The sequence below is a fragment of the Acinonyx jubatus genome, chromosome B2 (genome assembly GCF_027475565.1).
Source record: "Acinonyx jubatus isolate Ajub_Pintada_27869175 chromosome B2, VMU_Ajub_asm_v1.0, whole genome shotgun sequence".
Lineage (NCBI taxonomy): Eukaryota > Metazoa > Chordata > Mammalia > Carnivora > Felidae > Acinonyx > Acinonyx jubatus.
Window position 1 is genome coordinate 28,290,406 of NC_069385.1, and position 26,385 is coordinate 28,316,790.

At 37.9% G+C, this 26,385-nt stretch overlaps 1 protein-coding gene across 1 annotated transcript in view; it reads right to left on the reverse strand.

Annotated features, from left to right (window-relative positions):
• Nucleotides 1–6,409: 6,409 nt before the first annotated feature.
• PEX7 (peroxisomal biogenesis factor 7) overlaps nucleotides 6,410–26,385 on the reverse strand; it is a 77,457-nt gene continuing 57,481 nt past the window's right edge. Inside the window, exon 10 of the mRNA XM_015081871.3 lies at nucleotides 6,410–6,878. Coding sequence (XP_014937357.2) covers nucleotides 6,810–6,878 — 69 coding nt within the window. The 3' untranslated portion in view covers nucleotides 6,410–6,809. The remainder of the gene's footprint in view (nucleotides 6,879–26,385) is intronic.

The window sequence follows — 26,385 nt, forward strand, 5'->3', positions numbered from 1 at the left end:
GATTTTACCCAACAATGATGTAATGGATACCCTTGGACATTTGTTCTTCCATACTCTGTTAGTATTTGGGGTGTCAGGGTACAGACAGGGAATCCTGGGACTGGAACAGCTGAGTCTGTAACTTAAAATCTTTATTGCCATCCGAAATCTATAAAGAACTTATTAAACTCAACACCCAAAAAGCAAATAATCCAGTTAAGGAATGGGCAGAAGACATGAATAGACATCTTCCCAAAGAAGAAATCCAGATGGCCAATAGACACATGAAAGATGCTCAACATCGCTCATGGTCAGGGAAATACAAATCAAAACCAAATGAGGTACCACCTCACACCTGTTAGAATGGCTACAATTAACAACACAAGAAACAACAAGTGTTGGTAAGGATGCAGAGAAAGGGGAACCCTCTTGCATTGTTGGTGGGAATGCAAACTGGTGCAGCTGCTCTGGAAAACTGTGTGGAGGTTCCTCGAAAAGTTAAAACTAGAACTAACCTATGATCCAGCAATTGCACTGCTAGATACTTACTGAAAGGATACAAAAATGCAGATTCGAAGGGTACGTGCACCCCAATGTTTATAGCAGCATTATCAACAATAGCCAGGGCGCCTGGGTGGCTCAGTCGGTTAAGCATCCAGCTTCTGCTCAGGTCATGATCTCACAGTTAGTGAGTTCAAGCCATGTGATGACGAGCTCTGTACTGGAACCTGCTTCAGATGCTATGTCTCCCTCTCTCTCTGTCCCTCTCCCACTCTCACTGTCTCTCTCTCTCTCTCTCAAAAGTAAACAAACATTGGGGCGCCTGGGTGGCTCAGTCGGTTGAGCGTCCAGCTTCGGCAGGTCATGATCTCACAGTTTGTGGGTTCGAGCCCTGCATCCGGCTCGGTGCTGACAGCTTAGAGCCTGGAGCCTGCTTCGAATTCTGTGTCTCCCTCTCTCTCTCTGCTCCTCCCCCACTCATGCTCTGTCTCTCTCTCTCCTTCAAAAATAAATAAAAACATGAAAAAAATTCAAAAATAAACAAACACAATAGCCAAACTATGGAGAGAGTCCAAATGTCCACCGACTGATGAATGGATAAAGATGTGGCATATATACCCACAATGGAATATTTCTCAGCCATCAAAAGGAATGAAATCTTGCCATTTGCGATGATGTGGATGGAGCTAGAGGATATTACGCTCAGTGAAATAAGTCAGACAGAGAATGACAAATACCATATGATTTCACCCATGTGTGGAATTTAGGACACAAAACAGATGAACATATAGGAAGAAGGGAGAAAAAGAAAGAGAGAGAAACAAACCATAAGAGCCTCTTCACGATAGAGAACCGAGGGTTGATGGGGGGGAGGGGGTGGATGCGCTAAATGGGTGTGGGGCATTAAGGAAGGCATTTGTGTTGAGCACTGGATGTCATATTAAGTGATGAATTACTAAAATCTACTCCTGAAAAGAATATTACACTATGTTAACTAACTAGGATTTAAGTAAAAAACTTGAAAAAAATTAAATTTTTTATTGCCAAATGCCTTCCAAAAAGGTATGTAACAGTGCTCTCACTTTCACTAATATTGGATATTAGCAATATTTTATTGTTTGCCAAACTGATAAGCAAAAAAATAGAATCAAATCTTTTAATTTGCATTTCTTTATCATCAAATTAGACAAAGTTTGGGTATTTTTTTTAAATTGTATTAAACATTTGCATTTTTACATCTGTCAATTATCTATTGATATCCTTTGTCCACTTTTACGTTTGGCTGTCTCAGTGAGTTTTGAGAGCTCTTTAAATTGTGGATATTAAACAATTTGTTACATATGTTACAAATACACCTTCTACTGTGTCTTCTTTTAGCTTTGCTAATGGTGTGTTTTGTTATTTTAATTTTTGTATGTTATCAGTCCTTTTCTTTAGTCATTTCACATGACTTTCAAATGATGGATAAGAATTTGTCAAACCAATATATACCTAAAAATTAATGTAATATCACGTATCAACTATAATAAAAAATGATTCACTGAGCCAAGAACAGGGCAATCCAGGCACATGGACTGCCTTGAACAAAGGCAGAAATGAAAACTTGCATTATTTATTCAGGGGAGCCTGTGAGCACACGGGTGTGGCGCACAAAGTTGGTGACCACAAGGACAGATGCGATGCTGCAGAGGGGCAGGGGCCAGCCCCAAAGGACCACAGTCTGATGAGTGAGCTTGAACTTTTTCCTGAGGGCAATCCTATAGGCAGAGAAGGTTTTACACTCCGATTGATGTCATCAGATTGCATTTCTAGATCCATCTCCAGCAGCTGTGTTGGGGAGGATTGCTCCAAGGGCACAAAACTAGAAACAGATACCTCATTTGGGAAGGGATTGGATCATCTGCTGGGATTGTCCAGAGAAAACTTAACAATGGCATGAACCGGGGCAGCAGTGGTTGGATTGAAGGCCGGGGACAGAATGGAGAAGTATTTTAGGGGAGAAAAGGGGCAGGACTTATGTGATGCATCTTCGAGTGGAGAGGTGGGAAAAAGGGAAGGCACAAGAATGGGATTTAGGTCTTTAGCTTGAGCGCCTGGGTGGAGAGTATTGGCACATGGGAAAGCATGTGCCAGAGGAGCTCATTAATGAGAAAGTTGGGTTTGGTTAGAAGAAACTGAGCTGTGGGGAGACCTGGCTGGGGGAGGCAGGAGACATAGACTTCAGCATATCTCTGAAGCAAAAAAATATTTAAGTGGATTATCTCACCCAACAAGAGGCCTGCTAAGAAATCACTGAGTTCATTTTGGGAGAAGCCGAAGGATAGCCAAGTTGGTCAGTTAAAAAGTGCCATGGGCAGGGGCGCCTGGGTGGCGCAGTCGGTTAAGCGTCCGACTTCAGCCAGGTCACGATCTCGCCGTCCGGGAGTTCGAGCCCCGCGTCAGGCTCTGGGCTGATGGCTCGGAGCCTGGAGCCTGTTTCCGATTCTGTGTCTCCCTCTCTCTCTGCCCCTCCCCCGTTCGTGCTCTGTCTCTCTCTGTCCCAAAAATAAATAAACATTGAAAAAAAAAATTAAAAAAAAAAAAGTGCCATGGGCAGAAGAGACAGTAGGCTTTCAGCCTGGATCTCCCTGGGGGTGACATACCTTGGTAGGGTCACTCCAGACCCTGGGGCAGCTTCTTAGCAATTTCGACTTGGAAAACTCCATTTTGTCACTTCTCTCAGGAATGATCAAGAGCTAGTCACCAGAGAGTTCCACACGTTTACTACTTCTCTGTGGGCCAATTTCTGTTATTCCTAGGAAAGGAAGGCTAGGTGGCAGGACCATGGGTTCGGATCCAGTCAGAGCAAGTTTCACATTCCAGCTTCATACCTGTTGGCTCTTAGGACTCCTGAGGGCCTTCATTTCTTTGTCTGGAAAACTGGGAGGGCTTCCTTTCAGGGACATTATAAAAATCAAAGAAATAACATACAGAAATCATCTCACATTGTGCCCAGATCACAGAAGAAGTTGGGGAGGCAGGAGGGATGAAAGCTAAGAGCTCAACAGCTAAGACACAAATGCTGTCCAGATACTGCCCGGCTTGTGAACTACCAAGAAGTTAAAAATCTCAGGGATTCTCTTTCAGGAGAGAATCCAGCCCCTTTCCTTCTAGTTTTCCAATCTTAGCTCCAGGGAACCCACTGGATAAACCCAAACTCTCTCATATTGTGAGACTCTAAGAATCTGAGTTCAGTATTACAGAGTTACTGTTCCACACACCTCTAACATCCTACAAATTGAGGGGGAAAGATCAAGAGAGATGGTAGTTTTTAAATCACAAGTATCTGCTTCAAAAGATACATGACAGATTATTTTAATAAACTCTCTCGCATTCTACAAGGAAAATAAATAAGTAATTTATTTCATTGTAAACATAAATTCACATAGTAAATGTGATCTGGTTAGGTGTTTTTAAAGGTCTATGTAAAATTTGGCTGATACAGAGAGCACCCACTGTGAACCTGCTTTTACTGAACTGTACTTAGTGTGATGTCACTAGTTCTGGAGGGAAGGGAGAAACAGATTGACGAGCCTCATCATCGCGACAGCTGTAAGGATGTGTCTGAGCTCCTTGTTCCTTACATTGTATTCATGTTAAGAAAGCAGTGTCCTCGTTAGGGGGCTTCTCAAAAACAATTTAAGACTAAAAAGAGTTGGGATGCCTGGGTGGCTCAGCTGGTTAAGCTTTCGACTCTTGATTTCGGCTCAGGTCATGATCTCAAGGTCGTGAGACAGAGCCCAGAGTCGAGCTCTGCACTCTCAGCATGGAGCCTGCTTGGGATTCTGTCTCTCCCTCTCTCTCTGCTCCTCCCCTGCTCACGTGCTCTCTCTCTGTCTCTCTCTCTCTCTCAAATAAATAAATAAATAAATAAATAAATAAATAAATAAAATAAACATTTAAAAAAAAGTTGTACTTTTCCCCCAGACCATTAATTCATTTAACAAATATTTACAGAGCACCTTCTAGGTACCAGGCATGGTACTAGGATGAAGTCCTTGCCTTAGGTCTTGGGCACTGAACTGTGTACTCAACCAGGCTTCCTATTTATGTTTCTAGGAACAACTTTCTTTCTTTCTTTCTTTCTTTCTTTCTTTCTTTCTTTCTTTCTTTCTTTCTTTCTTTCTTTCTTTTTCTTTCTTCCTTCCTTCCCTCCTCCCTCCCTCCCTTTCTTTCTTTCTTTCTTTCTTTCTTTCTTTCTTTCTTTCTTTTTCTTTTTTTCTTTTTAATGTTTATTTATTTATTTTGAGAGAAAGAGATAGAGAGCTAGCAGGGGAGGGGGAGAGCAGAGACAGAATCCCAAGCAGGCTCTACACCATCAGCGAGGAACCTGGGGCAGGGTTCAAACTCATGAACTGGGAGATCATGACCCCAGCTGAAATCAAGACACACTTAACTGACTGAGCCACCCAGGTGCTCCAAGGAGCAACTTTCTAAAGCACTTTGAGGCATAGATTTTAAATTTTTTTTTTCAACGTTTATTTATTTTTGGGACAGAGAGAGAGCATGAACGGGGGAGGGGCAGAGAGAGAGGGAGACACAGAATCGGAAACAGGCTCCAGGCTCTGAGCCATCAGCCCAGAGCCTGACACGGGGCTCAAACTCACGGACCGCGAGATCGTGACCTGGCTGAAGTCGGACGCTTAACCAACTGCGCCACCCAGGCGCCCCGAGGCATAGATTTTAAAAAGAATTTTTTTTTAATGTTTATTTTTGAGAGAGAGAAAGAGACAGAGAGTGAACGGAGGAGGGGCAGAGAGAGAGGGAGACACAGAATCTGAAGCAGGCTCCAGGCCCTCAGCTGTCAGCACACAGCCCCATGTGGGGCTCAAACTCACAGACTGTGAGATCATGACCTAAGCCGAAATCAGATGCTTAACTGACTGAGCCACCCAGGCGCCCCAAGGCATAGATTTTTAAGCTCCACTCATGGCTTCACTTTATGTCTCCTTTTCTTCTATCTTTTGTGTCATCTTGTTTTTGTATGTTGTAGGCTGTCATTTTTTTTCTGGAACAAGTAAATGTGCAATGTAAATATGTTAATTAGGCAACATACATAGGTTCTAATTTATTTTTGTTGTGATTACTGCAAGTATATTTTGCTTTTTAAAAATCCTCAGTGAGGCGCCTGGGTGGCTCAGTGGGTTGGGCTTTGACTGCTGCTCAGGTCATGATCTCATAGTTGTGAGTTCGAGCCCTGCATCAAGCTCTGTGCTGACAGCTCAGAGCCTGGAGCCGGCTTGGGATTCTGTCTTGCTCTCTCTGCCCCTCCCCTGCTTGTGCTCTCTCAAAAATGAATAAACATTAAAAAAATTAAGAATCCTCAAAACCTTGTTAAAAATTTAATGACAAAATATCATATTATATAGTTGCTTGTTTTACCAATTTTTCCCTTTCCACACATTTTGTTTTTACAGGTCATCTGCACTTAGGGATTTTTCAAGGGGATTTAGGGCGGTACTAAGGAGGGTTTATAGTATTACCTAGGGCTACTTTCAAGGGCAACTGCTTGAAACTTATTAGGACCTAACACTTTTTTCCCAGTGACCAATTTTTTTAAAAATTTGATGGTAGAAAAGTAGGAAAGAGAAATATAGAGCAAAGCTTATACTACCTAAAAAGATGTGAATAAATATAAAAAAACATGTAAGCTCTTAACTCATAGCATTCCATGTTCTTAAAGCATGCCACCCATCCTTGAGACAGTCTCATTCAGTCTCTATGTCAAGAACACAGTAGACACTCAATAAATATTGCTGAGTAAATCAAATCTATATTAGAGCCCTGTTACTGAACCATAGATACCTCTATATTACATATAGCACTATATTCATATGTATACTATGTTAGAAAAAGCAACCTTGATAGGATGTCATAAAATCATAAGTAATCAAGAGATGTCGTTTATTTTGATTTTTACCAACAGCAGTGATTATATTTTACATCAAAAGTGGAAAATTAAAAATGAAATATATCACTAACAATATAATCTACAGATCTCCCATATTTTAATCCACTTTATAACACAGAGATTACAGTTTAATGGATACTACAAGATATTCCATCACATCAATTATTTCTTAGGATTTTAAGAAATATGGCTTATGTACCAGGCTTATATGGTGAGCCAAAGTCTTTATCAGCTGCCTCAAAACTGAATCCAGGGTCAATTTTTAAAATTTGAAATCTGCACAGCATATAAAAGCATATCTATGTCATTAATAGTTAATTTATTCCCTGTTAAGTAGTTCTCAGACAATCTCCTTTGTTTCTGACTGGAGGAGTGTATCTCAAGCAGGCATAGTAAGGCAAACAGGATCATATATCTTTATTGTTTCATCCCAAGCACAATCAGCCACCTAGAAAACAAAAAGGAAGTAAGAAGAAATCCTGCCATTTGCAACAACGTGGATAGAACTGGAGGGTATTATGCTAAGTGAAATAGGTCAGAGAAATCATTTGATTTCACTCATATGTGGAATCTGAGAAACGTAACAGATGGTCATAAGGGAAGGGTAGGAAAAATAAGATAAAAACAGAGAGGGAGGCAAACCATAAGAGACTCTTAAATACAGAGGACAAACTGAGGGTCGATGGGGGTGAGGAAAATGGGTGATGGGCACTGAAGAGGGCACTTGTTGGGATGAGCACTGGGTGTTGTATATAAGTGATGAATCACTGGAATCTACTCCTGAAGCCAAGACTACACTGTATGTTAGCTGACTTGAGAATAAATTTAAAAAATGAAAAAAAGAAAGAAAAGAAACATAATCTACAAATGTTCCAGATAGGCAGCAAATGTGGAAGTCATTTAAAGTGGGAGTAGATTCACGCACTGGTAACCATTATTTTAAATAGGAAGGTCTATTTTCCCTTTTTCAGATACACTTCACGGATTGTTTCCAATTGATAGAAGTTGCGTGTAAGGATTTCCTGTCCCCTATGACCTTACCTGGGCCCCACCTCACCTCCGAACCAAATAATCCCCTCTGTGTCCCAAGGTAAATATTGAAAAAACCCACTCGTAAACTGGGAACCAAAGCACCATGCTAGGTATTATGGGGATAGAAAGGAGATAAAGTATGGCTCTTGCCTTCACAGAATGGTTCACACAAGACCCAAAGTGGAAAGTCCTCTAATAGAGACTCTCAGAGGAGGAACTATCTGAATCCAAGTGGGGTGGTGTCAGAAGACTTCACAAATGCTGTGGCATTCACACTGGCCCTCTTTAGGGGCAGACACGGGAGACAAGGAAATTTAGGTCTAAAAAATCATAAAAACATGAAGGGAAGAAAGTCCATGGTGCTCAGGAACTGTGTTAAAAACCTTGTGAGTATCACAATGTATCAGAGTATAAGATTAACATACAAAATCAACCGTATTTCTATATACTAGCAGGACAGAATTGAAAAATTCATTTGCAATAGTATCAAATAACAAAATACCACATTTAACAAAAGACGTGCAAAACAGCCACACTAAAAATGAAAACACTGCTAGGAGAAATTGAAGAAGGCCTAAATAAATGAGGAACTATGTTCATGGATTCCATATCATTAACAATTTAATTCTACCCCCCCCAATAATTTGTAAATAATTCATTATCTCAGAAGGCTTTTTTAATGAAAACGGACAAGATGAATTTTAAAGTTTATGTGGAAATGTAGAGGACCCAGAGCAGCCAAAAGAATCTTGAAAAAGAACAACAAAACTGTACTATTTACACTACCTGACTCAAGACTTACCATAAAATTATAGTAATCAGAACAGTGCAATATAGGTATAAGGATATACAAGTAGATCAAGGAACAGAAGAGAGTTCAGGAATAGACTCCAGACTTGGAAAATACCTTTTCAACCAATGTACCAAAACAATTCAATAGAGAAAGGAAAGTCATTACAACTAATGGTGCTAGAACTGGATATCCATATGGGAAAAAAAAAATGAACCTCAGCCCCAACTTCACACCATAAACAAAAAATAATTTCCGGTGGGTGGGCCATAAACCTAAACATAAAAGCTAAACATATAAACCTTTAAGAAGAAAACATAATATATATCATCATATATATATATACCTTATATATTCTAAAACAGGCAGAACTTAATCTAAGGTAAAAAAAAATAGGGTCATGTTTTGTTTTGTTTTGTTTTGTTTTAGTTGGAGGTGGATATGGGGATAGGGAGAGACTGGAAAGAGATAAAAGGGAATTTTGGAGGAAGATATAAATGTTCTCTATTGCATTGGGATGTAGATTACAGAGTGTATCTGTCAAAACATATATCTAAGACTTGTACATTTTGATGTATATGAATGATACCTAGAAGTAGTAAGAATAATAATGACAATAATAATAATAACTGAATGGGGATGGGACATGAGTAGTGGAATAAATAAAACAAGAATGTTGATCATTGTTATGCTGGGTAATGGAAGTCCATTATCCTATTCTGTTTACTTTTTAGGCACTTGAAATTTTTCACAATAAAAAAAACAATACAAGAAAAAATGTAGACAGTGACATGAAGGATGAAGTGGCATGAGAGAGATTTTGACTAAAGGTATTTTCACTCAATTTCCCATCCTTTAATGGTTACAAAGGCTACAAGTTTCATAAGGGAACTCAAAGTCTTAGTGGACAGTCTAATCATCTGGCTGTCAACTGCGTCCAAGAACCCCTCAGATTAATCTGAATATATTAACTCCTTATCACTCAATAACAGTATTTTAGATCAGAATCCCAACTATAGAGAATAGTAGAGACCTTTTTGTCAAACTTGTTAATTTCAGCATTAAATACCAAACTCTTCAACATTTGGTTGCTACCTACTTCTTTTGTTTCTTATTGCAGAGCCTACAGTCAAGTCTGGGCCTCTTGTCCTTGTGCTCTTGTCCTTTTCCCAATCCCCTCCTGAGTAACCTCTCTTCTCCCTCTCCTTCTGTCTCCTCCTTGCCTTGTTCTGCCTGGAGATGATACCTCTCTTCTGAAGAATCATTTAAGCATCACTTTCTCTGTCATCCATAGCACCTGCACTATTCGGCTGTATGTATTTATTGCTATGTGTCTTCAGCTCTTTGAGGGCATAGATCATGTCTTGGTATAACAATAGTGACTCAATAGATACTAGCTCGAATAATGTATTTTACAGATTAAGATTATAGAGATTATCATGTTCTCATGTTCATACTAGAGTAGCAGAGCTGGAACCAGAACCTCAATCAGTCCACTATAAACAGTGCTTCATAAAAGGCAAACTGACACTTCTTATCTGTCTAATCCTGCAATTATAAGTTTTTATATCATGGGATACAAAGATCATTATATTAATTTACCCCTATCTGATCTATGTATACTTTTTCAAGTGCTAGACCTTTCCATATGTTATTTACTCAACTTACAATAACTAAAAAATGTCAAGGCCAATGAATCAGTAAATGTTCACAAATCTATAAGTTAATTGGCATATCAAAAAGACCCCAAACTGCAATGATACAGAATTATGAAAAGTTGATTCAAATTAATGCAAATAATATTTCTCCATTAACTGATTAATTAACCCCCAGCTACAAGTTTAAAAAAGCTTACAATAAAAAAGAATACTGGGATGCCTGGGTGGCTGTGAGTTCAAGCCCAGCAATGGGCTCCACGCTGGGTGTGAAGTCTACTTAAAATAATAATAATAATAATGATAATAATAATAATAACAACAATAATGATGATGATGTAAGAAGAAAAGCACTTTACTAAACCAACAAAGAGGCTTCTGACTCTCTGAGGTAGGCAGGCACAGATCTCCTGGTAAGGAAAGATGACGGTGTGGTTCCTGGCAGTGGTGGGTAGGGCTCTCATTAATGACCACCACCACCTCAATGGCCTCTGGAGGCTCTGCTTCCCACTTAATTCTGTGACTGAGAGGAAACACAGGCTCTTTCTTAATGTCCCTGATTACCCATCTGAGGTCAGCCTGAAAGACATTAAAAAAAATACTTTGCTAAAAATAAGGGTTAACAAAAGACCAAAAGATAGAAAAGTAGAGCGAATGCCATGAAAATAAACAATCTGCTTTACAGGAAGAGACTGACTCATTCTTTAGCCGGTCACACAAAGTGAGGAATCTTTCCTAGCTCCTATCCTGCTTTTTCACGACAAAAGCCATCTTTCCCTCCCGTCTCCAGGAAGGCACTCTTGGCTATGATGACTCCTTCAAGGCCACACCGGGGATACAGAATGAGAAGAAGACGATAATAGGGTATCTCCTTTCTCATCTACTAAAGATCCTCTTTCTCAGTTTCAGTCTCCGATATGAGGACTCACTTCCTTGCCCATTACCTTGCTGTCAGGAAAACTGAAAGACGGCCATCAGCAAAAAGATTGCTAGGTGTTGTTTTGGGGAAATGCTGGCATTGTCCTAGGGCCCCACAGGATTCCTGATTCTACAGGTGTCTATGCCTTTCACTGTCTTTGACTGGATTATTTTACAGCTCTGAAAGTCATAGAAAACTGATAGTAATCAAATGATTCTCATCCATTAAAGTTGCAAGTGAATGTTGTCCTGTGGACCTGCAACTGATGCTTCTTCCTACCCCCCAGAGTGAATTCCAACCATTACACTTTATTGCCCTGTGGGTATCGACCAGTTTTGCAACTATTAGTAGGTGCATCTCAGCATTCAGTGATTGTCTATATATGTCTGTTCTTTGGTTCTTCTGAGCTAGTTGTAAAATCTATCATGAGTTGCATAAATCTTTAACCCATGTTCATAATACATCTGTGTGAGAGTCATGATCGCTGTTTTGAAATTATTCTTTAACATGGCCACAGACAGGAATATAGCTTATTTGTCTCGACAGGGTAACCATTATTTATTTCTATAGAACGTAACGACCCTTGCTTTCTCACAGGAGATAACACGGTAACAGAAAAGCCATTTCATTAAAAGAACAAACATGAAATGAAAGAATAGGCAGATAATTATGCTAGAAAACAAAGCTAGGAATAATTGCTAAAATTGGGCATGAAATTGAGCTCTACATCTCCTGGCAGCAAAGGCAGAGAAAAAAAAAAAAAGCAAACGATAATGTCAGATATGCAAATATCATGATCATTTTACGAGTTCATTGGAAGAGATAAAATTTTTCCTACCACTTGACTGGCTATAAGAGAAATATATAACATGCTCCCATCACAAAAGTCATTCAGTGCCGAAAGAGTGGTTTTACAAAAAATACAAAGTCATTCTTCATATGGCTGTTTTTTCAAACATCTAACCCTGAAATAAGCCAAAAGCATTCTATTCAATTGTCGTTTTCTGGAAGTCTTTCTTTAGGGCAGTGGTTCTCAAGCTTTAGTGTGCTAAAGCACACTAAATCACCTGGGAGACTTGTGAAAACACAGAGGGCTGGTCCCTATCCTCAAAGCACTGGTTCTCAAAGTGTGGTACTGGGGGTCAGCTTCATTGGTATCACCCAGGGCTGATGTACAGCCTGGGATTTCCAAATCAAGCTCACAGAGGGAATTCAGAGAGTCTATAAATGCAACATTTTGTGTGTGTATATATATTTTGGTGGGAGGGTAGAAAGAATCAATCATTTTCTTCAGATTCTCAAAAGAAGTTAATCCAGAGCATTCCCCAGCTGAGTATTATAATCACCTAGGGAACATTCTAAAATGCAGCCAGAATGGAGAACCCCAGATAGAGAACGCTTGATGTATATCAATTTTCTTAACTGGGCTTTTGTCAAGTGCAGGAATTTTTTTGCTGCTGATTAAAAAAAAAAAATCCCAAATTTAGTAGGATTCAAATCTTCTTCTTCTTCTTCTTCTTCTTCTTCTTCTTCTTCTTCTTCTTCTTCTTCTTCTTCTTCTTCTTTTTTAGTTATTTATTTTGAGAGAGAGAGAGACAGACAGCATGAGTGAGCGAGCAGGGGAGGGGCAGAGAGAGAGGGAAAGAGAGAGAATCCCAAGCAGGCTCCACACTGTCAGCCTAGAGCCCGATTCAGGGTTCAAACCCATGAACCATGAGATCATGACCTGCGCCGAAATCAAGAGTTAGATGCTTAACTGAGCGAGCCATCCAGGCGCCCCGGATTCAAATATTCTTGAGGGAGAATCCTCTTCCTTTCTTGAGAAAGAAAAAGTTCATCTGCCATATTTTCACATTTATTTAAAATTTAAGGTTCAAATCTGGTAGGTTGATATGTGGTAGGAAGATAGCGAATTGGGAGAACTAAGGAAAAAGAAACACGACTAAACTATCTTTGAAGAAAAACACCGGCCCTCCCTGAAGCATTCCTACACCCAGAGTTTATGTAGCTTCATGATCCTGTTCTGCATGAGCCAGAATCCAGAATTTCTACTTAAAAACATGAGAAAATTTTATTAATCATGTAAGCTATGGTTAAAACCAATATTTTTATTTATTTTATTTGATATTTGCACTCTGTTGAGGTTTTTTTTTTTTTAAAGCTTATTTATTTTGAGAGAGAGAGAATGTGTGAATGAGGAGGGCACAGACAGGGAGAGAGAGAATCCTAAGCAGGTTCCACGTCCAGTGCAGAACCTCAAGCCGGGCTTGATCCCATGAACCCTGAGATCATGACCTGAGTCGAAACCAAGAGTGGGACACTTAACCAACTGAGCCACCCAGACACCCCATCCTGTTGAGTTCTAAATGGACTTGAAGTGGTTTAGAGATTAATGCACAGGACAAAATAAAATACAGATTTAGGGGGAAAAAGTCTGTTATAAAAGGGACAAATAGAGCAAAAGCTTTCAGGTATTAGAGCTGAACACATTACAACACTTGTACAATAAATCAGGCCCTGTTGCTTAATGATGACCAGGAAGAAAATGAAAGCATGCTGGGTAATACGGTTTCTGTTTTCTAACAACATTCACATATGGATGTAAACATTTTTGTGTAATTAAACCTGAATAGGGTTTTCTGTGTAATTAAACCTGAAGAGGGTTTTCTTTTTTTAGAGTCAGCAATTATCTATCTTGACCAAATCTGTATTCCTTACGTTTTATATATGGTAAAACTAGTAAATCCTGTTGAATGAATGAATGAATGAATGCACGTTTGAGCACTGGTTTTCCTCCTCCAAGGACTTTCTGGGGTAGAGTTTCATTCATGGGGAGGAGCACCTAGTCAGGTATGAGGTTAGAGATCTCAGTGAAGGCAATAGGTTGTATAGGTTTTACAGGATTTTTGAGTGTCATGAATATTATTTAAAGAGACTCCACAGACAGCTTTCTTTTATGTCCCAGGAACTGTTCGTCAACTATTCCTCTGCATTACAAAGCCATAAAAAACATAATTCATATGTGTGTGTGTGTGTGTATATATATATGTATACACACACACACACACACACACACACATATATATTCATTTATTTAACAAATATTTATTGAGCATGTCCTCTGTCAGAAGTATGCTGAGGACACTACAGTAAACAAGATGGTCCTGATCTCTGACTCCACAGATCTGGAGTCCAGCAGAGAAATGAATAAGTAAACAGACACCGACAATGCAGCGAGATGTGGGCAACGATAGAGGAATTATAGCGTCCAGGACAAGTAGGGAAGGGGTCACTATAACCAAATGTGAGGAAAGTGGATGTATTCAGGGAGAAACATCATCTAAGCTGCAGCTTCCAGGAGAAGTGTGCCTCAGACAGACAGCATTTGTTGTTGCTGTTGTTTGTGGGGGTGGGGACACACTGGAGAGAAGGGACGTGTTCTAGGCAGTGGAATAAATACAAATAAATGAAGGACTAAAAGTCCTAGCTTTAAGACAGCTAAATTGCATTGTAACTCCTCAGATGAAACTCTTAATCTTTTGAGATAGGCTTTTTTCTGACTCGTGTCTGACTCCCATCTAGGGTTTCATGAAGGCTGGCTGCCAAGGCCTATCTCGTTTGACCCTCTCCCCTGACAGTGAGTGTGTATGTGGACACCACGGGGTCGGAGCCTGCGGACTCAGTCCCTTCTGCCCAAGGATATTCAAGTGGAAAATTGATTCCTTAACCTGCAAGCCTCTACCGTAGTATGTGTCATCCCTAGGCTGTCTGAATTCCCTTTCATCTGACATCAAAATGCACATCTTCTCATTAAAACTCAAAATTATAGTTATCACCGTTAGAGGAAAAGTAGTCTGTCAAAATGTTATATTTCTTTACTTAATGTGAAACTTGAAGACAGAATCTTCTTCATCATTATTTTTAAAATCTTCTACATAATGAATAACTAATAGGATAAAGTTCCATATAAGTTATATTTTTAGTTATTTTATTTTCACTTTTGATAGCAAAACAAGTATTTCTAAGTTTGAGGAATAAGCACACTAATTAGAAATACGAATTTCCTGCTATGTCAATTCTTTAAACCATATAATGAAGGCTTCTTTAAAAATGGAATAGAAATGTATTATCAACATAGCCTATTAATTTCTAAATACAGCTATGGCATACACATCATGACAATGTCACACACAGAATGCTTGGGAGCAACTGTATTATACAAATATTTCAGCATTTCCTATGTGCAAAGTACTGGCTAGATTCTACAGCAGGCCCAAGGATATTAAATAAACAAATCCAGTCGATAGAAAGTTTATAATAAAAATATACCACTGGTGGATCAAATAAGACCTCTTATAGAACATCCAGAATAATAATGGTTATAGAAATGCAAATTTTGGAAAAGGAAACCTTGTAATGAAAATAGCTTTAAATACATGTATAATTTAGAAAATGCATTTATAGTCCTTAATGTTATCAATTCTTTCCATTGTATTAAGATGTTTACACAGGCCACTGATAAGGTAACTTATTTCAAATGATTTAATATGGCTGTTAATATAAGAAAGAATTCCTACTGTCCCAGTAAGAGATTTAGTGTACTGACAAGTTTCCCATTTCCTATTTATACTCTTTTCTCTCATTATACTCTTTTCTCTCAATTTTGTGGACAATTGCTTTTGCCCTTGGGAAACTTGTTCAATTTATTGTAATTATCTGTATGACATATGGCCTCTTTAGTAAAAATGAACAAAAGAAACAGGCAGAAGGATATAGAGAGAATGAAAAAAAATCTCTAACAGTCAATTCTAAATTTGGAAAAGGCAGACTGGTTATTATGTTGAAGTGTATTAAATTATGAGCTAGAGAAAGAACATGTTTTACCTACTCTACCAACTTATAGTAGGAAGTGACTATAGAGAAGAACATAGTTTATCATGTTAATGATTATGGAGTTTAAGTAAAAGTAAGGAAAGAGTTGACGGATATACTAAAACAAATTCTTTTCATTCATTCATTCATTCACTCACTCGCTCATTCGTTCAATATTTATTTAGTACATATACATCAAGTAGTTTGCATTAATCTACTATGTATCTCCTGGTAGAGAGTTGGCGCTCAAATATTTACTGAAGCAAAAAAGGAAAGAAGAGAAGGAAGAGAACAACTTGTTCTGGACTTTGAAAGGCAGAAATACTTTGTACAGGCAGAAGAAATATGGAGATGACAAATAACAAAATACAACTGGTAGGTAATAGAGGGATTGCATCGGATAGTGGGAAATAAAATTAGAAGGCAATAGAGATTATATGGGGCACTTGGGTGGCTCAGTCCATTAAGCATCCCACTTTCGCTTAGGTCATGATCTCATGGTCCATACGGTCAAGCCCTGCATCAGGCTCTCTGCTGTCAGTGCAGAGCCCGCTTTGGATCCTCTGTCCCCCCCTCTCTCTGGCCCTACCCCGCATGCGTTCTCTCTCTCAAAAATAAACATTAAAAAAAAAAACAGAAAGCAATACAGATTATAGTGAATCTTAAAAGCAAGATTAGAAATTCAGACTCTATCTTGAAGGTAATGGGCTGCCTCTTGCAGGTTTCTAGATGACATGCTAACGGTGATAATTTAACTGTGCTGATTTGTAAATTAAAGCAGGCATGTAAGTAGGATGGCAGAAGGATAACAGAGTAGCTAAGAGTGTCGCAGGAGTGGCTGATCATGAGTGCCAAAATGAGAAAGACCTGCTGCGAGGCAAATGCAGTATCTTTATGAGATGAGAAACACATAAAACAGGACAGTGATGAGGAAAAAAAAAAAAAAAGTACTCTGTTGCAGGAACATGGTAGGTCTGTTCACTTATTCTAACCTTTTTAAAGGTCTCTTGATAAATACACATAATTTCTTTACCTACAATCCTGCACATTTAAAATTTGTTTTCCTCTGCGTATCATCACACAAATGCACACATGCACACGCAGTTGTTGCCCCGCAAAAGTAATTTTTACCATTTGATTTTCTAACTGATGATTATTGACATCTACACAGTATTCATTTTTGTACATTTATTTTTACTGATCTTATTGAACTCTCTCATTGTTTTTAATAGGTTCAAAGCTGATGTTCTGGATTATAACACTGACAATCATATGGAGTCAATATGAAGAACGCCATGTCAATATTTCTACCTTTTAAAGATATTTATATCCTATCTTGTTTTCTTCTGTTACTGACTGGCTATACCTTTTAGAACCATGTTGACGATCAGTAGTAAAGATGGGGATTCTCGTCTTGTTCCTACCTTTAATGAAGCCACCGACAAAGGACAGATTTGCATTATGGAAAGCTCTCCCCTGAAGCAGTGTTGAGAATCAATGGAATGATGAAAAGAGTTTAGGGACCAGTTAGGAGACTATTGTGGTAACCACAGCAGAGATACTAATAAATGCTTACCTAAGGCAGTAGAGCTAGAAGGGAACGAATGGTCCAGATTTCAGAGATATTGGTGAGGAAAAATTCATCAACTTGATGCACACTTGAATTTAGGGAGGCAAGAAAACTAGAATGACTCTCAGGTCTAGCCCATCACGCAATCAATTAAGAATACCAGAGGAAAAAAAGTAAGACATCTATTGAGATCATACAGTAAACACGATTGGATAAATGGGACAAGAATCACTAGCATATAATAAAATGACAGCTTCAAGGAAAAGGTACATACAAGTAAGAGGACTAAGAATTGGATATTGAAGAATGTCTACTTTTGTAAGGATTGTAAGGAAGAAACTGGCAAAGGAGATAAAGACATTTGGCATATGAGGTTAGCACAATTAGCATTAAAGTAATAGGAGGGGAAGATTTTTCTTTAATAGATAAAGAAAGAAGTGTGAGAAAAGGCTAACTTGGTTTTTAGGAGTTTACTGGTGACCTCTTTGGGCTTAACTTCAATTGAATGATGAGAGGCAGACTGACATAGGGGCTTAAAAAGAGAATGATGATTTTGAGAACTAAAAGCAGCAGGTAAACCTACTAATTCTTGATGTCTAATAATGGAAGAAAACCCAAATTTACTGGTAGGGAGATATGACAGTGAGGCCAAGTGAGTTTTGAAAATAGACAACAGAACTGAATGAAGATCTGAAACACAGTGTACAACTGAGGGAGGAAAGACCTGGATGAGGAAGCCAGTGAGAAAATCAGGCACCCGCTGGAGAGAAGGGGAAACAGAGATAGAACATAAATATTGTGAGGTCATAGAGATGGAAGAAGATATTTATTCATTCTTGTCTATTTTTACAATCAAGTAGGAAGTAAAGTCAAATGTTCAGAGTGTTCATGATACTGTGGAAGGCTGAGAAAAGACGTGGAGAATGCGCACAAAACATGTGATTTTTGAAAAAATCAAAGCGACTTCAAAGGTAAGTTGAGTAGGACCAAGAACCCAGATGAAATTTTTTTCTGAAAAAGTAAACTGTAGTGTGCCAAGTCAGCAATTTTGCCTGGTTTTTCAGAAACAATGACAAGGAGGTAAGAAAAGTGCATGATTCAGGATTGGGATCCCAGAGGCAGCAGAGACTAAGGTGGGAACAATTCTGGAAGTTCTCACTGCTAAGGGTTGTCTATGAAGCACAGTAGGCTGTAGACACAGGGTAACACATCCGACTTAGGAACACATCCAAGAACCTACAAAGCTGAGCCTGGGAATGCTTTACACCTAGGGGAAAACTGGCCCTTGTTACAGAATTTTTTTTTTTAATTTTTTTTTCAACGTTTATTCATTTTTGAGACAGAGAGAGAGACAGAGCATGAACAGGGGAGGGGCAGAGAGAGAGGGAGACACAGAATCTGAAACAGGCTGCAGGCTCTGAGCTGTCAGCACAGAGCCCAACGCAGGGCTCGAACTCACGGGCCGTGAGATCATGACCTGAGCCGAAGTCGGACGCTCAACCGACCAAGCCACCCAGGCGCCCCCAGAATTTTAAGCTAAAAGTCACACAACTATGAAAGCATCAAAAAGGAAACAACAGAGACGAATGCCTGAGGACACTGGATGCTTCTGGCACATGTTCTTTTTCAACTCTAAAGCCAGTCTGTGACAAATGTAGAAAATATCACCTCACATAAAAAGTGAAAAAGATATGGTTATCCTACTACCAATAATGCCGGTCTTCTTCTAAAATCAAATTTTCCAACCTCACACTGAGAATTTCAAAATATTTTTATGCACTACCAACCTACATCTAAGATTGTAGACATAAAAGTTTGAATCAAAATATGAGCTGAATTTTTTTAATTTATTTTTAGTTTTGAGAGAGAGAGAGTGAGAGCTGGGGAGTGGGTTAGAGGGGCAGAGGGAGAGAGAAAGAATATTTTTTTAAATTGTTTTAAAATTTTATTTTAGAGAGAGCATGTGAGTAGGAGAGAGGGGCTGAGGGAAGGGGAGAAAGAATTTTTTTTTTAATTGTTAAAAAATGTTTATTTATTTTTTAGAAAGAGAGAGAGAGAGAGAGAGAGAGAGAGAGAAGTGTGAGTGGGGGAGGGGCAAAGAGAGAGGGAGACACAGAGTCTAAAGCAGGCTCCAGGCTCTAAGATATCAGCACAGAGCCTGATGTGGGGCTTGAACTCACAAACCGTGAGATCATGACCTGAGTCGAAGTCGGACGCTCAACTGACTGAACCACCCAGGCGCTCCTGAGCTGAATTTTTAAATGACACCTAATTTTTAAAAATTTCATTATAATTTTATTTTTTAATTGAGATTAACTGACATATAACATTATGTTAGTTTTAGGTGTACAATATAATGTTTCAATATATGTATGTATTCCTAATATTTTCTTACTAAAATGTCAACAAAGTCAAAGGTACTTTTAAAAACACATCTATAGAACTAGTGTAAATCAGAACCAAATCTAAGCATCTTCCACTGAAACAAAATGAAAATATACAAAATTTCTTTTGCCCAATTAAACAAATTTTTTTTTAGTGCATACATGTTCCTATCATGGATAGCCTAGGATATCCACTCAATTGAGATTATATTTATCAAGAATTTTAGGAGTCCCAGAAGATAAATTTACCTATATAACCACAACTATGAAAAATATGCATATATATGGAAAATGACTGGAAGAGTAGTTACTTTGGGGAAGGATAAGGGAGCAAGATGTGGGAGGAAACACAAGAGAGCTTTCTAGGATGCTGGTAGTGCTCTATATCTTCACCTGAATGAGGTTACACAGGTGTGGTCCTTTCTTGATAACTTAATTGAGCTGCTTACTTAAAATATGTGCATTTTCAATAAATAAATAAATAAATAAATGCATTTTCCAACAGGGATGTTACACTTCAAATAAAAATTTCTAAAAAAAAAAAAAAAAAAAAAGACTGGAAAGAAACATACTAATATGGTATCACAGAGATTCTTTCTAAAGTGGCATGATTATGGAAATCTTTTCTCTTTCTTCTGAATGTTATTTCCCAATTTCATCATGAGAAAAAAAAGATCAACTTCATGAAACATAGAGATTATATTTTGGAATGAACTAATGTCTACCTTAAAAGACATTAAAAAGAGAAATAACTGTCACCCAAAAGGAATGTGTAACAATATGTAAACCTATTCTTAGATTATAAGTACTAAATTAAATGTCAATGAGCATTCAAAGGAGCAAGGTTGATACTGCAGAGCACAAAGTCAGGAATTCTAAAAATATATTAATACAGAAAATTCTAATTATACAAACGGGAGTATTACAGGTCTAGGATCATATGTCTAAAAACAGAAAAAGGGTATCTAATTTAGAAGTAATAAGGATAAGAGAGAAAAGAGAAAATGCCAGAGCTGTACAAATCATGATCAGAGGGGAAAAAATCAAAGAAAAATTTTCTGAACTGAAAGATAACTTCAGCCTGGTTAACAAGAGGGGGCATAGAGCATTTTTCAGCAATTATCCTCAAAGAATGACCCGAGGTACTTATTTGTCAAGTTTTAAACCTTTAAAGACAAGATCTTACGTCTGTCAAGAAGAAAGGAGGTATAACACAAGAATGCTTTTGGATCTCATTTTTCAGATCTCTAAGAAAAGAGACGCTAAAAAAAGAAAAAGGCATTAGAAATACAAGAACTCAGATAAATCTCTCTTAAGATAAAGAATATATTAAGACACAAAGACCTAAAATAACGTCAGCAAAGTCCTATGGCTGTTAAGATCACAAGAGACAACAAATTTTTAAAAACAGATGGGAAGGTACTTTCTAAAAGGTGAGAGAAAGATACTTTCTAAGGGAATAAAATATGAACAAAGGGTGAAATTAACATGCAATCAGTAAACCTGACCACATATTGTGAGAATAAAGGATAAATATGTCAAAAATAACTTAAACTGCCAACTATACCAACAAAACGTTAATGTGATGGATTTTTAAATGGCTACAAATTCATTGCAGCTACTCCCACCAAGAAATGGAGTCTATTTTTCTTACTCTCTGACTCTGAGCTGGCCTCGTGACTTGCTTTGCAACAGGTGGACTGCTGTGTGAACTTCCAAATCTAGTGCTGGAGACACCTGGCAGCTTTTACTCTTGCCCTGTTGGAAACCTACACCTGCTAAGTGAAGAAGCCTGAGCTCATCTGGGGACACGTGACGCAGATGACAACCAGCACTACACCCTAGACACGTGAGTGTGGCCACCTTAGACCATTCAACTCTAGTTAAGTCACCAGGTGACTGGAGTCACATGAGGGACCCAAGGTGAGACCAACAGAACTGCCTGGCTGAGCCCAGCCCAAATTGCTGACTCACAGAATTGTAAGCAAAGAAAATTATTGTTTAAGTCATTAAGTTGTGGGAGAGTTTGTTTTATAGCAATAGATAACTGAGATAAAGTAAGTGTGAGAAAAATAGGGACATGCACCAAGAACTTAACTAGTATCTCCCTACAAAGGAGTTAAATTCTACTTGGCAAAAACATAAATTAATAATATAAACAATACAAATATTTGTGTTAAAATGTGTTCATGCTAGATATGTAAAACATATATTGGTTGAGGTCATCATCTTAGTTTGAAAAAAAGAATAATAAATTTTTAAAGACAAATTCACAGGGAGAAGCATAGACAAATTCATCACTGAAAATATACAGAAAGTAACTAGATCCTAGAACTTGGGAGTTAGAAAGCTTCTTTGAATCCCAAATCCAATAGTCTGGACCTAGTGAGTTTCTCAAAATCTCTCACATATCTACCACTTTTAATGTCTTTTAATTTGGATGTTTAGATCATTTACCTTTCTTTTCTTTTTTCTTCCTTCCTTTCTTCTTTCTTTCCTTCCTCCCCTCCTCCCTCCCTCCCTCCCTTCCTCCCTCCCTCCCTCCCTCCCTTCCTTCCTTCCTTCCTTCCTTTTTTATTTAAGTTCAATTCCTTTTTATTTAAGTTCAACATGGTGCCTGAACTCACTGAGTCATCCAGGCACACCTAGAACATTTACATTTAGTATAATTTTGAATACTTTGATTTAAAGGCTTCCACATATAAGATCATGTCCTTGGCAAAAAGAAATTAATTTTACTTCTTCCTTTTCAATTTAGATGCATTTTTTTTCTTTTTCTCAATTGATTGTTCTAACTAAAACTTCCAATACTGTGTTTAATAGAAATGGTGAAAGCAAGCATCCTTGTCTTATTCCTGATCTTAGAGGAAAAGCTTTCAGTTTTTCACCACGATGTTGGATGTAGGTTTTTCTATATGGCCTTGATTATGCTGAGATAATTGATATTTTTCATAATTATCTCCACTATTAGCTTAATAGTTATAGCTCCTTCTCTAAAACTTCTTAGAGGTTAACATGGGGTTTACAATATACATCTTGAATTTATCACAATCTACCTTCAAATATTATATGACTTTATATATAGTAATAACTTTATAATAGTGTAGTTCCAATTCCTCTTTCTTGTTTTATTGTTGTCATACATTTAACTTTTGCATATACTATGAATTATATAATATACTATATGCAAATATATTGCATACAATCCTATTTTTGTTTTAGGTCAAAACTTAATGTTAAGTTTAAAACTGTCTTGTATATTTACTTACTTTTTGCCATTTCCAGTTATAGTAAAACCTTGGATTACGAGTAATGTTCTGTGAGTGTTCCACAAGACGAGCAAACATTTCTAATAAATTTTTAACTTGATAAATAAGCTATGTCTTGCGATATGAGTAGTACGTGATGCTCATTATCACATGATCACAACTGAGTCAATGGTTCTCTCTCTCTCGTTGTGGGATTGTGGGTGATCATCTCCCATGCTCAGATGCTTGGTCTCAGGCCATGGTGTTTGGCAGAAATCAGTGACTTTTCAGAACACTGGAAGGTGCCCACAACTGGCATTAGTGTATTTTTTGTCACTTTGAAGTACCTATGGACAGTCCTTTGCTTTTCCATACAAGAATAAGCTTAGGAATGCTTTGCTTCACTCTAGCTCAGGCTGCCTGCAGATATAGGCCCTTTCCTCTGCTGCCTTATTGCCAATTACATTAAATCCAGTATATGACAAGAGTTTATTAATACTGTACTGTAGTCAACATCTGTGCTAGCAAATACAATGGCCCCCATGCAGAAAAAGGTTGAAAGGAAAGGCAGTAAGAAGAAGGAGACGATTACAGTGGGAGCTAAGAAGGAAATCATCAAGAAGTACAAATGAGGTATGCGATGGCTGAAACTGCAAGATTTTGTAAGAAGTCTATGTCTGCATCTTGTCTGCAGAGGAGGAGGAGAAAAAGGTGGAGAAATCCCTCACTTTAAATGATATTAGGGAGATGTATAAAATGTGGGAAACAGTGCAAAATTTTGTAGAAAAGCACCACCTGAGTAAGGCTGTGACAGTGCAAACAATAAATCTGTTTAATGACAATGCAATGTCACATTCCTGTGAAATCCTCAAAAGAAGGCAAAAGCAAGTGTCATTGGATAGGTTCCTTGTTAAAGCTGCATGAAAAGAAAAAGATTCCACTGAGCCAATAGATTGCAATGATTCTGTCAGTGATAGTGAAAGTTATCCTACACAATAACCCTTCTCTCTCTTGTCTCCATCACACCAGCCACAAAGGTTTTCAAACAGAAGCACAGGTTAATTTATTTTTCTTTATATTTTGTATTTTTTATGTATTATATTACAACATTGTAATCATTTTTATATGAATATTTTTGGGTTGTGGAATGAATCATCTTGAGTTTCCAGTATTTCTTATGGGGAAATTTGCTTTGATATACAAGTGCTTTGGATTAACAAGCACATTTCTGGAACGAATTATGCTCGTAAACCAAGGTTTTACTGTATTTTCTTTTTTTCTTCTTCCTTTCCTTCCCTCTCATCATTTCTGCCTTCCCTTCTTTCTTTTATCCTTCCTTCTTCCCCTCTTCCCTCAGTCTGCCTCTTTCTTTTCATTTGGTCTGAGTATATTTCTTCTGACAGAACTTCCTTTAACATTGCTTGTAACACAGATGTGCTCTCAGCTTTTGTCTGAAATTTCCTCTTTATAGTCAAAAGATCCCTCTTTACATCCTTCATTCAGTACTTTAAAAAGACATTCCTCTGTCCTGTGGCTTACATAGTTTCTGACATGAAGTCTGCTGTAATTCTTATCTAGATTCTCCTGGATATTTCTTTTTTCTGACTGCCTTTAAAAATTTCTTTTTATCTTTGGTTTTTAGCAGTTTGAATATGGGTATACCTTGATGTGTTATTTTGTTTGTTTGTTTGTTTGTTTGTTTAAATCCTCTCTGGGATTCTCAAATCTGTAGTTTGACTTTTATTATTTTTGGAAAATTGTTTTTAAATATTTCTTCTTCCCTATTTGCTTTCTCCCCTTCGGGACTCCAATTACATACATGTAAGAACGTGTGATATTATCCCACAGATGCCAGACGCTCTCTTTTATTTCTTTTATTTCCCTCATTCTTGTTTTCTCATATTGTTTCAGCTTGGCTAGTTTCTAGTGACCTATCTGTCTCTAAATTCGTTGATGAGTCTTCTGATGGGAACACTGAAGGACTGCATCTCTGATACTATAAATAAACTACTTCTTTCATTTGACTCTTTCTTATATTTTTATCTCTCAGCTGAAATCCCTCATCTGTTCACACAATGTCCTCTTGTCCCACTGGATCTCATATTTGTATAGCAGCTGTATCTTCTTCCTGTGCTCTGCCACAAGTAAAGCAGTCCTGGTGTCCCATCTCTCCTTGGAAGGAGGGGTCTATCCCTCCTTGGACTTCAGGCCACTTGTTTGCCCTACCACCTCAGGTCTCTGATGGGTTCAAAGTCTGATTTTGTAGTCTGTCTGACTTTTTCTTATTTTTACAGTGGAAGAATGCTTTTTCATCTTTTTATATCTTAGGGAATATCAGAATGTCCATTTCTTTTTTTCTTAAACATCTTCACCAAGGTGAAACTTAAATACCATAAAATTTATCCATTTTTAGGTGTACGAGTCAATGATTTTTAGTGCCTTTACAGGACTGTTCAGTTATCACCACAGTTCAGTTTTAGAACATTTCCATCATTCATTCCCCCCAAAATCCTCTGTGTCCATCTGCAGACAATTCCCATTCTCATCCCCTACCCCAAATAACCCACTAATCTCCTTTCTATCTCTACAGATTTACCTATTCTGGACATTTTCTATAAATGAAATTATACATCATATGATCTTTGCATCTAGCTTCTTTCATTAGCATAATGCTTCAGAGATTAATCTATGTTGTAGCACGTATCAAACTGTTCCTTTTTACTCCTGAATAGTATTCCATTGTATTGATATACCACATTGTTTATCCTTTCAGCAGCTGATTAACATTTGGATTGCTCCCACTTTTTGCCTAGGAACATTCACACACAGGTCTTTGTGCAGACCTATATTTTCATCTCTTTTTGTTAGTTATCTAAGAGTGTAATTGCTGAAATGTATGGTAAATTTACATTTAACTTTTTAAGAAACTGTCAGCTTTTCCAAAGTGACTGCAACATTTTATATTTCTACCAGCAATACGTGGGAGTGTCTTCCTTCTTGAATTACTTTCTTCTTTCAACTTCAAAGATACTATACTTTTCTAGTTTTTCTTTAATCTTACTGGCCATTCCTTCTCAATCCCCTTTACTGGATTCTCTTCTTTCAAACTTCTAGAATTCCCTCTGAGCTTCTTCTTTATTTATATACTCTCTCTAGAGAATTTTAATCTGCCCCCGACTCTTAATATCATTTTTATGCCAAAAGCTCCCAAATTTGTATCTGTTACCCTAAACTCTTCCCTGAGGTACACAAGCCTAAATCTACTTACCTAACATCTCCATTTGAATGTCTAACAGGAGACATCTCCAATATAACTCCAGATTGTTTCCTATCCCAAATTACCTCTTCTTCCCTTATCTCAGCTACCTCTTCTTCCCTTATCTCAGCAAATTAAGCCATTGTCCACCTTGTTTTCTAGATCTTTGTTTTCTAGGAGTAATCACTGATTTTCCTGTTTCTTTGATGGCCATTTGTAATCTATCAAC